Below are 11,970 nucleotides of genomic sequence, written 5' to 3' on the forward strand. Positions count from 1 at the left end.
CTCTTTTACATAGTACCAGAAATGTCCAAAATTGTGTAAATTTGCTGTTAATGTCTGTCAAATATGTTGTACAAAATTTCTTTAAATAATACTTAAACCAGGTGTTAAGTCCCATGTCTGCTTCTCCTTTGGGACTGCAGGATCTTTGGGGTGATTTCTTGCATCCCAGCCGCAATTGTTTGGCTGAACAATGTTTTCCCCTCTTTTCTTGGCTTTTAGGTATTTCATTTCCCACAAACCAAACAAGACCTGGCAACAAGTGTTCTGGTTTGCCATCAGCATCGCTATAAATAATGCCTACATCCTCTACAAAATGTCAGAGGCCTACCATGTGACAAGGTACAGCCGTGCACAGTTTGGTGAAAGACTTGTAAAGGAGCTTCTGGGCTTGGAGGACACCTCACCCACCCATTGATGCTTTGCTTTGGTGGCGTAGGCAGGGGCTGGAGGGAAAGCAGAAGATACCACACCTGGAGCGGCAAAGCAAGGAACTTGTGACACCACCAGTGCTGTCATCCAAAAATGCCAAGTGATGCCACTAGAGAGGTGCAAACTTTGTTCCTAGTATCAGCTGGATGTAAACATCTCATGCAGAAAGTGCCACTGGAAAAGCTGACACAAAATTGCATATGTGAATGCCCTGTGGGAATCTGTACACTGAAAACAGACTTCAATTAGCCGTCATCTCAATGCTATTTGTTGAACAGGGTCATCTTGTAAAGTTCCTCTTGGGCCAAGAGCTTGTCAGAAGCTGGCACAGCTCAGCAGTCCTAGATGGGCCTTACAGGAAACTCTGCACCTTCCTGGGAGTTGCTAAATCCCGGGACAAGCCCGTGCAGCTGCCCCGTGGGCTGTGGCTGAGCGCGGCTGCCGTCCCATTGCTGCTGCTGTCCTCCGCTGGGACAGGCGGAGCAGGGACACTGCAGCAGGCTCTGCACAAACACCACCTTCACAGGCAGGCAGCCAGGAACTGAGGACCAGTCATGATTTCTTCTTTCTGTGGGTTTTTTTTTTCCCCCTTCGTTTTTATTAATGTAACATAACAACAATTTGATCCCAGTTAGAACACAGGAAAAGTAGGAGAAACTAAGTACATTAGTGAATTTAAAATGACAAATACATTACAGTGATTTTCTTTTTTCACCATGATGAAACATTTTTTTACACAAACAGTGATTAACACTGTACGTATTAATTACTGTTAATTACTGTAATTAACAGTGAGTAAACCAGTAAGTAATACTGCCTCACATCTTAACTGCCACGGTCAGTGTACAGGTGAGAAATCAAAATATACCAACTAGATTTTTTTCTTGATTTCAACTGTATCTTAAATGTTGCTTAAAAAGCTAATGTAATGGACTGTTAAAGTTTTAAGAACAATAATTTCTTCCTTTTTCTTTGGTAACTGTCAAGACCTTTTTGGTCCACTTTAGAATTTTGTTTGGTGCACGGTTGGCAGGAAAAAAAGTCACTAATAGCCAAGGTTTTCCCATTATCACTGTGGGGTGTTCTGTAGGAATTCCTTTTGGTAGAGTTCAGGGCTTGGCACAGTAGTTGTAATTACGCAGATTACATGTTTAGCAAAATAACGTAGCATTGTGTCTTAGAAAAGGAAAGAAGTCCAGTTGCAACCAACCTTAAACCTTGCTAAAATAGAGCAAGCCCAAAGAGTTCTTGTGTTCCTAGTGACACTGTAGAAGACAAGCATCATCATGAGCTGATGGTCAAGGCCATGTTGGTGCTCGTGGAATCTGAAAGCCACTGGAGTTTCAGAAATAAATGCTGAGAGAGAGGTATGATTGAAATGAGGGAATCAATACTGAAGGGAACTACTACCCTGCCCTCTACACTTTATTGATTTCAGTCCACAACTCAATCATCAAAAACCTCTGTATTCTGAAGGTTAGCAGTGATGGGCACAAACAGAATTGCATTAACTTACAGGGCAGAAAACCACGTTGATTAGAGGACTCAAGCCTGAAAGTTTTACTCCCAAAGAATGACTTGAGTTGATTCAAGAGGAATGGAGTGAATGATTGATTCATCAGTGTAAATCTTAGCAGGTTACATGCATCTATCTGACCAGAGGCAGTAGAGGGTAACCAACATAAATTTGCAAACTCCTCATATTTCATCATTTTATGACATGCAAATGCATAACATGTAAATAATAAGAGAGGAAGAATCCAGCAGGGGTTAGTAAATGAATGACTAGCCCATGGAGTATCCTTGCACTGACACCTTTCTGTTTCTACCAAAGTCTTACTGTTTGGCATAGACCTAGAGGCAGATCTCACCTGGTTGCAAGGAGAGAAGGGGATGGCCATGGCTGACTCCATGGTGGTTCTGGACAGCCTGGAGCCTGTCCCACACATCCTGCTCTGCCTGCTAGCTGCACAATGAACAGCAGCGAGATTCCTAAGCATCCTTTTCACTGCTCAGTCCACAAGATCTCCACCTGGAAACATGGGAGAAAGGACAAAACTGTGCACTGAGGCCTCCTAACCACAAAAGAAGGAGGTGGGTTTGTACCACTCTAGCCCTTGACAATGCCAAGCTGCACAGGAACTCAAGGATGAGTTCAGAATTTCTTGACCCTGCAGAGAACTGAGCCCACCCCTCTTCAGACTGAGTGTGTTTGATAGCTGGTTCTTGTCAGTCTTGTAAGTATTGGAAGGGAGACAGCAGCTAGCCTGAAGCATGAAAAATAAATGTTCAGCAATATAAACCTATATTTTTCTTTTTTTTTTCAGGAAATTTCACAGAGTGTTCTTATTGCTCCCTGCTTCATACAATGCCAGCCTATATTGGATCAGGAAGTGTAGCTACTAGCTCATTATATCCCATAAATTTATATGGTAGTTGAAACTGGGGCAGTAAGGAAAAGTATGGCTGGAACTTTACTGATGGGATGGCTTAAATGAAGAGTCTGGCTTCCTTACACTCCCATGCCATGCTGGGCTATGTGCAGGATACCCATGCCCCCAGCAGACATGGGATGGTTTCCAAGACCACCTTGGAGCCACTTGGCATTTCTGAGGAGTAGGCAGACCACTCTCCAGCTACGCTGTAAGCCCCTGGGATAAATCTGGAGCCCTTGGCCAATTGTTACATAACTGTGTATGCTTAAAGGCCTGGATCTAGGCCATCCCATACAGAAAATGCCTCTTCTTTTTTTGGATGGCTGTAGGCCTTGAAATATTTAATTTTTCACCAATGTATGAAGTTAATTATGCGGATTACTTGAGCTCAAATCATGAGATCCTAGCTTTTTGCCTCAGGGACTGGGTCCTGAGTAGTTTTCCCTAGAATTGGTGTTGACGGGGGATTACACAGTGGCTGACTATTACAGGGAAGATGCTTTGGTCTCCTTTATAAAGGAGAAAAATGAAAACAAAATTATAGCTTTGCAATGAATTTCATTTTCTTAGCCTTAAACATCCCTCATCATTTGGAACTGTTGTTCTTATCATGCACAAACATTCCATAAGTAAGCAAAAATATTTATATATATTTGTATGTACAAAATATCTGAATTTTGGCTCTTGAAGCCAACAAGCAAAAGCCACCAAAGTGTAGTCTATATCTACAGATGACTCTTCCCCCTCATCTTCTCCTTTTATTGACTGGAAGTGGACAGGGTTGGGGAAAATGAAGATTTCTCCTTGTTGAAGAAGCATCTTGCACTTTTTCTGTTACTACAACCAAGGCAAAGTAATTAAGGAAGATATAGGATAATTTTTAAAAGGCTAAGTTTGTCAACTGCAGCTCAGCCTGTGCAGGATTATTTCCTTTACTGCAAACTGGCTTACTCAGATTTGGTTCCCCACCTGCTTGTAACATTAAAGCCTCTCCCTAATTAAAGGGGGGGGAAAAGTCTCAAAGTAGTGCAAGGATGCTCGTTATAGTGTGTGTGTGTGTGTCTAACTGTGCAATAGCTTGTGAAATTATAGTTTGGTTTGTTTGTAGCCTTAAGACAATCTGGGTAAGAGATCTGAGAACTTAGCAGTAGGTAAAATGCAGTCAAAATGCCAACCAAGTCACAGAGGAATGTCTCTAAACTTTTTCAGGAAAAAAAAAAAGAAGTTCGACACTGAAGTAGTGAAGGGAGCACAGCATAGCTCCTTTCTCTCCTGCTTAATTGAATTTTCACTGACATTCTAAAAACTGATACTTACTTGTTTAGAACTGTACTTCTAAGAACCGATAATTACTTGTTCATGGTATGCAAACTTTATTTCAAAGAACCGAGACCATCAGTAGGACATACCAACCACCTTCTATGCACACTACTTTCAGGAAATGTCTGTCATGCCACGATCCATTCTTGGAAAACATTTCTTTTCCCAGTGTGTAATGCCACACTTGCCAGAGCTTAGAAGCCACTCGGAAGTGGTTTCCACTGTTGTCTCTGTTGAAAAATGCTTCAAGGGCTTGCAGGAATTCTGCCACTTTTTACTTCAGTCCATCTGTACACTTGACAATAGGGCACAATTTAAAGAAATCTCATCTCCATTTTCTGTTTCTATTCTCTATCCCCAACCTTTCTATATACAAATAGTCTAGGAATCATAATTTATAGAAGTACAACTTTTTTTTCTTCAGGTAATTTCTAGAGAAAATTGAATTTAGCAACCCAAAAACAGCATTCCTGTTCTTTACCTCCAGATATATTTCTGTGGCCTTTTTTTCCCCCCAAAGATGTTACTTTCTTTCTAAAAGTTATTTAGAAATCTGTCTTGAGTTAGTGAGTAGTGAAAGAAACCTCCAGTATCTCATTCTTCCATTCCTTAGTGCCCTTGTGGTAGTGCTGATTCCACTGACAAGGGGGGGACTGGGGGATTATGCTGCTCTGATAATTCTGTGCATCTCTGGTACTTTCCAAGCAAGGATTGCAAAGTGTTGTAACAACCTCAGCACTCATGAGACATCATTAGCTTATCACAGCTTTTCCTTTCCTACCAGACACCCAGGCACAGCACAGATAAGGGGGCTGATGAAACTGCAAAGTGGAGTTTGCTCTCCTGCTAATTAATACCATGTTCTATGTTTTCAATGACTTGGTTCTTGTTCAAAAGCACTTTTCCTAACTAGAAATGAAAGTATGCCAAATATCATTTCCCCCTAAGTAAGGGCTGTGGCACTTAGCACAGGTTCCTTCATACAGGCTGGCATGAGTTCAAACCAAATTGCACTAAAGGTAAGAGACAATTTGATAAAATGTAGGAGCCCAACAAGCCTAGAGGAACTTAGATATATGGAAAATCTGAAGCCCTGCAATAGCTCAGTAATCAGTGTGAAATTCAGACAAATAATTACTGAGTTAAGAAAAGTCACTGAGGCTTAGATGGAATATGAAGTCTTCCATCCACCTCTGTAATGGAGTTTGCCATGGCACTTCCTTTGTGCTCGGATTGATGTAAGATTGGCTATTTGTAAAACAAGCTCATCTCAGTCTGACTGAGGAAAACATTGAAGTGTCAAAGGCCTGTTCACAGTTTCACAAGGGCAAGGAACTCTAAACCCAAGACAGGTATATATTTGGCCTGCTGTTAACTAGGATACTTGCACCAGCACATCACATCATCTACTCATAAGCAAGCCTGTCATCAGTGCTACTTGATACATATTCATTCTTGTCACAACTCTTCCTAAACTTACCTTTGTAAGCATCAGAAGCATCATGAACTGGTAGCACCTTCATATCATCACCTCACTGCTGGGAAACAGTTGAGAACAGCTGTGCTTTGTAAAAAGGATTTCTTCCTCTTCTTCTGAGTGACAGCTTTGCCTCTGCAAATCTAGCCCTGGAGAAGCTTCCTGCCACACACTTTCCTTTGCTTCCCTCATTCCTTGCACTTTGAACATATCCAAAGCATCCTGCAGGTTCTTGGTCAGTGTGGAAGGGTTGACAGCACAGAGCTGGCCCTTCAGTTTACTTCTGTAATGTTGCTCTGCTGGTCCTTTCTGCTGTTTTGCAGATCTCAGATGAAACAGGGTATTGTTCCTGCAGGCTGTTCTGATTGCAATCACTGTGAAGGTGTTGTCTGCTTTCCCCATTAGTGCTGTCCTAGCAGGTCTGGATGGACCCCAAAGAGGTTTCAGCAGCACCACACCCACTGCTCCAGCTGGCATGTCTGTAATAGTCCTCAGCTCTGTGTTGCTGTCATAGAGAGACCTTTGACAGGGTCTGGGGATTTTCTTTGTGTTTTGCTTTGTTTTTGAAGCCCTTTCACTCTGATGGGTTTGGTGAACAGCTGTTAGGTATCACTAAAAGGCCTTAAGTGATAAATCCCTTTTGTATCACTCTTTTGAAGTAATAATTGCTTGTATTGGATGTCAGAGTGGTCCACATGATGTGCAGTGTGAAAACTAGACCCAGGAGAGCATCATTTGCTGTACCTGAACAGCCTTGGATGCCTGGGGGCCCTGGGTGAGGAACCCAGAGGGAGAGGACTGTCGTGCTGTGCTGCATGACCATGATGGGCAGGACCTGACGGGGGAAAAAAGCTGGGGAGACACAAGATCACAATTTGCAATCCAAGCTCCTTGGACAAGCAGACTTCATAGTCAAGTTGGTCTCAGAAGGTTTTCTAGGAAAGGGAAAATTCCAGGCCTATGCAGTTTGCTCCCAGCCCTTGCAACTCTGTTTCTAAAATAAACACTGTGGCAAATGCTTTCACACTTCAAGTATTTACAGTGTGCTCTGGCATTCAGAGAATTTTGACCTGTTTCCACTAGTTCCCCTCAATAAGCCTGGAAGTTTAAAAGCAAAGCACAGCACACTAGGTTCAGCTGTCCAGAATCCCAACCCACTTGTGTCAAAGTAACTTTGTGGTCTTCTTCTCAAATAATCTGTGTCAAGGCATTTGCAAAACATGACTGCTGAACAATTTGCATGTCTCTGTGAAACATAGTTGCTCATTTGATGGAAAACAGTTCGCAGGTCTCTCTGACTTATTTTGCCACCTGGATTTTTCTTCTAGATATAAACCAAATATTTGCCTGGCATTTCAGTACTGAAATAAAAAAAATAGTTTGATCCCATGGTCTGGGGTTGGTATCAGAGATAACAAAACTCAGGTTTACGCCAGCGATTATTCTGGTCCTGTGAAGGTGTGGCTAATCAGCATGGAGGGATGTAGACACAGACACATGGAGGAGTTCAACAGTGGGTTTGAGAAGGCAGAAGAAAGTTCAGAGGATGGACTCATGTAGAGAGAGGAGCCAGGTGATCCCTTCTAACTCTCATCATTCCAGCATGTATACCCCCCTCTCCTGCTGCCTTTGAATTAAAGAAAAGGCTGATGTTTAACATAACCAGTCTGCACAGCTTATTGAGTAACACAAACCCTGCTTTGGCTACATCCCTGCCTCACTCCATGCCTTTCCTTAGGCTATACGTGTTCCGTAGTCGTCAGCCTTGGAGTCACAGCACTGCTGCATGTCAGCACAGCATGGAAGCTACAGACTGTGGAAGCACCACACTAGAAACAGGAACAATGGGGATTCTGGAGAAGGAGTCTCCCCACTGACATTTTGTTTTCATTTATTTTTCAATGTGTGCAACTTACATTCCATCAAATGCAGTGACAGTTCCACTTGCGAAGATGGGCCTTAGCAGGCTGAGTGCTTTCGAGACCACTGGGCTGTGCTCACACCATCAGCAGCTGCGGTTCTGTTGCAAATTCCATATTCTTTATAATTCTGAAGATTTCTGTTGAAAGCATAAATTACAGAGGTTAAATATACACTGCAAATTACTTTTTTTTTTTCTTTTTAAAAATCTTCTCAGACCAATTTTATAACAGCCAAGTCTTTCAGGAAATGCAGGTGTGTGACCTCTTCACAGTAAGAGACACACAGCTGTGTTTCTGCATGGGACAGGGAACTACTTTTGTGACACCAGTTTTGTTCTACACAAAGGCACGCTTGCAATAAATTTTTACAAATTTTGTACACCATAAGCTGAATTCCGAGTTCCAAAAATGTGAAGTGTGGCAACAATAACAAAATTGATTTATAGTATCACTCTGATATCTTGTCATGTGATTTTATTTCTTCAACAAAGTTTGTTTACAATCAACAACTTTGAAATACAGTCAAATATATTACCCGTTGCTTTTCCTGTCTTGTTCTTTTCTGAAATATGTGGGGAAGATGTTTGGTCATGCTCTGGGTGCCTAAGTGAAAGGATGTAGAGAATATCCTGCAAGATAAGTTACAGGTTCACACTCTAAGACCATCAGAAACATAAACCTACCGTCTCTGTCCAGCCACTGGGGACAAAGGCATTTTCTTTAGAAAAAATTGACTTGAAAAAGCCTTTCAGTGTAGTCAGCACACAGACATAGGAAAGGGGACCATTGTCTCCCCCTGCCATGCCATTCTGACCCTGACAGGCATCTCAGGGCAGAGCAGGGCGGACACAAGGACAGGGAGAGCTGTCCCAGCTCTCAAATATCAACACTGAACAGAACCAGCCCTTTGCCCTCACTGCTCTGGCTCTTCCCGGTGAGCATTGTCTGTACCACCAGTGGTACCCACCAAACCCATGGCCTGCATGCCACTTGAGTGGCATTTGCAGGAAAAATCAGGCATGTGTGATCTGCAGATGGCTGCTGTTTCACAGCTCCCGGTCAGCAGGTTGGTAGGACCTGGTTTAAACCTTATTCCACAAGGCAGCAGAAGCCTTGCAAGAAGACAGGAGTGGGGTTACAGTCGGTCTTTGCCAGCAGCCACAATAAAGGAGTCCCCCATGCCTTGTGTCCCTCATTTCCCCTGGCTGCAAAGGCTCCACTGGGACCAGGCTGCCCAGCATTCCAGGTGTGTGAGTGTGGCTCAACACTGACCTCTGGCCGGGCTCTGTCGGGCTGCCATGTCTGGTTTGCTCAGATTTGTCTGATTTGCTCAGGGTGTTTCTTCATAGCATCTTGGATTTTCCACATGAAGGAATTTAGTTTGCACCTAAGCTGTACTAAGAAAAAGCCAGAATTCCAGGGAAAAGAAAACATTAACAGAAGCAACCAGCAACAATCCCCTTGACCTATTTGATGTCTTTATGGACCCAGTCCATCAGAGACTATTTTTGTGAAATTGCTTAGTATCACAAAAGGGGACACAAGAGATTTTGGCTGTTCAACACAGCCAAGATCTCAGAAACCTTTTCAACATGTAAGTAGCTGCATTGGCAGCCCTTTTTAATGCTGGTTTGAAAGACAGTCTGTCCCCTTCACACAAGAAACAGGCTCCTTTTCCCCTTTGCTGTGTGTTTTTTGCACCGCAGCAGTCACTGCTGAGCAGCAGGGGAGGAACTCACGAGTTTCTGCTGTGAGACGTCACATCCACGCTGAAGGAGCGATCAAACCCCTGCGTGCCTGCAGCTCAGCGTGGGGGCTGGCTCTTCCCAAAGGAGTGCAGAGCCTGGAAATGTGTGGGTGCACCGTCAGGGTGATGGATCAGCATGACCTGGCTCAGAGCAGGGCTCCCTGGGACGGGAACAGCCCCGCACGGGAGCCTCCCTGCATCATTCCCTGGGCACACACAGCAGGAGGCACCAAGGAGAGGATTACAGGCCCCTGCAGGGAGAGCAGCAACACACCAGCTGAGAGTGCAGCTGTGCCATAAAGCAAAGGAGGGTTTCTCCTTGTTCCCTGGCACGGCTGCGGAGTCGCCCCCAGCAGCACAGCATTTTGTTCCCTGGGTGTGCTGTGACCTGAGCTAGCGCTGTGTCTGATCAGGCCACGCCATCAGAGGTACAATAAGCAATGCAAATCGTCTTTAGCACACTAATTGAATAAAAGAAGGAATTTAATTTATGAAATTATGAAACCCAGGATCTGATTGATACAGACACACACGTTACCTTGGTGCTGTCATTTACAACATTGCCATCCACTCAGATCAGGCCAGGGCCTACAGTAACTCAATCTCCTGTGAAATTATTCTCAGGAGAATTCGCAATTAATTCCAACAACATGGTCTTTATTAATTAAGCCAAACGTAACGTGCCCTTTTGCAGTGTTTTCCAATATCCTGTTCCACTTGTCCCTCTGTCTCCAGAGAGGAACAGAGAGAATAAAGCTGCCACCTCACAGACACTGCAGAGGACACCCCCAGCTGTCACCAACTCAAAGCACAGACTCTCCTAAAGCACCCTCACCCGAGATTTGAAAAAGCACTTTACAGGCAGTAATGAATGGCATCTCATCAGATCCCTGTAAAGCAAGCTATCTCCCCTCTCTTTTTAGAGACAGTCTCCATGCAGCAGTTCCCTTAGATTACTGCACAGCCACAGTTCTGTCTTGGGAATGAGAGTTTAAGAAATCAATACACAAAAGGTGATGGGAATTGAGAAACCAGAAACCTCTCTCACTTCTCTGATATTCCCACTTCCCCAGGTGAGGGCTTGGGCAGGATTCTTCAGAACACCTGCACCAGCGATACTGGCATGGGATTCATGTATTTTACTACAGCTCTTTTTGCAGATTGTTTCCGGTCACAGATTTTGCCTGGGAATCTGCAGTCTGTCCTTCATCAAAGAAGCAAGAGCAGCAGCAGTGGACATTCTCAGGTTCAGGGGGAATTGGCAATCCACAAACTTGGATAAGCATCATCTCCCCTGAGCAGACAGACTCACTTCCCGCAGTGCAGCCCTTGCAGCTGGCACCAACTGCAGTGTGAAGACACCGAGGTGCCATAGCCAAAACATGCTCCTTTTTCCACTTCTATGGCTCAGGGCTGGACTGCAACCTTAAAAGAAATGCTAGATATTCCTCCTGCCAGATTCAGACTCCCCAGGGGCAACAAGGCAGGATTTAAGATGGCAACATTGTCTCAAAGCCTTTGAGGAAACAGCACAGCAAACCTCTTCCATCTCTCCTGGACTCATACAAAATTTAGAAACAGTCAGCTAAAATGATGCCAAATGATAATCCCCAAAAAATGGAAAGGTTTGAGGGAAAGCAGGGAAGGGAGAGACATTTATTTGCTGTGAATAAGACTAGCATCTGCAGGCAGCCACACTAGAATAAATTGCAAATCACTCTCAGGAACTGGGAAAGTTCATTGCCTACTAGTCTATCAGTATCCCAGCCTTTTCAGATTGAAACTGTCAGAGATAAAGACAAACACATGAATTAATAGGCATAGTTATATCTTGGACATATGCACTGGAAAAGTCGGTCTCCAAGCAGAAGCAATTGTATTTGCACCCAGCCACAGAGGAAAAGCCCCATCCAACACTTGAAAAGAAAAATGTAATTCTGTACCTGCTGGTGTTCCTCCAGAGTATGTGTGCTGCTCTTCTCCTTGACATCCCAATTCATCTCTTTTCAGTCCTCTCCATTACAGTGCCCAACAACTCACCACTACCTAAAACCCACAGCCACTTCTGATACTGGGTGCGAGAGAGGCATCCCAACAAGTAGCTTGGCAGAACATCAGCAGAGTGTTTCTGTGTTCAGATAATCACATTTTTTTCACTCCTGTCCTGTAATTAACATTGAACAGGTAGAGTGTTGCTCTGTTCAGAAAAGCAATTTGCCAAGTGCCACTGCAGAGTTCCACAGTTTGTCTTTCCAGACACCAAGTAATGTCAAGTATTTATGAAATTGGTCACGGATGATCACCCACAGTTTGCAGCCAGGCTGAGCAAGTAGTGCTATTAAATGCTGCAAGTCAGGTTTAATAAACTTACTGAAATAGAAGAAATACTTGCACGTTTAATGAAGAAAACCTGTTACTGCAGCCAGGAGCTTGAGGTGGCCCTGGAGGATGTGAAAGGTACTTCAGCAGGACTTAGACCAGCTGTTAAACATCTGTGGCCCTTTCCTGGCCAGTGCAACAAGCTGGCCATAGACAGTTTAAACCAGTCACCCACGCACAGCAGCATTCTCTTGCCTGAGATGACAGCAGCCAATTTCAATGTATGGTGCAATACAGTGATTTTAGAAGCTGTTTTTTTGA

General features: G+C 43.8%; 1 protein-coding gene across 1 annotated transcript in view; it reads left to right on the plus strand.

The window, feature by feature from the left end:
- PGBD5 (piggyBac transposable element derived 5) overlaps nucleotides 1-8,117 on the plus strand; it is a 67,506-nt gene extending 59,389 nt beyond the window's left edge. The window contains exon 7 of the mRNA XM_058019795.1: nucleotides 220-8,117. Within this exon, the coding sequence (XP_057875778.1) occupies nucleotides 220-415 (196 nt within the window). The 3' untranslated portion in view covers nucleotides 416-8,117. The remainder of the gene's footprint in view (nucleotides 1-219) is intronic.
- The last annotated feature ends 3,853 nt before the right edge of the window (nucleotides 8,118-11,970 follow it).

The sequence above is a fragment of the Melospiza georgiana genome, chromosome 3 (assembly GCF_028018845.1).
Source record: "Melospiza georgiana isolate bMelGeo1 chromosome 3, bMelGeo1.pri, whole genome shotgun sequence".
In the NCBI taxonomy this organism is placed as follows: Eukaryota; Metazoa; Chordata; class Aves; order Passeriformes; family Passerellidae; genus Melospiza; species Melospiza georgiana.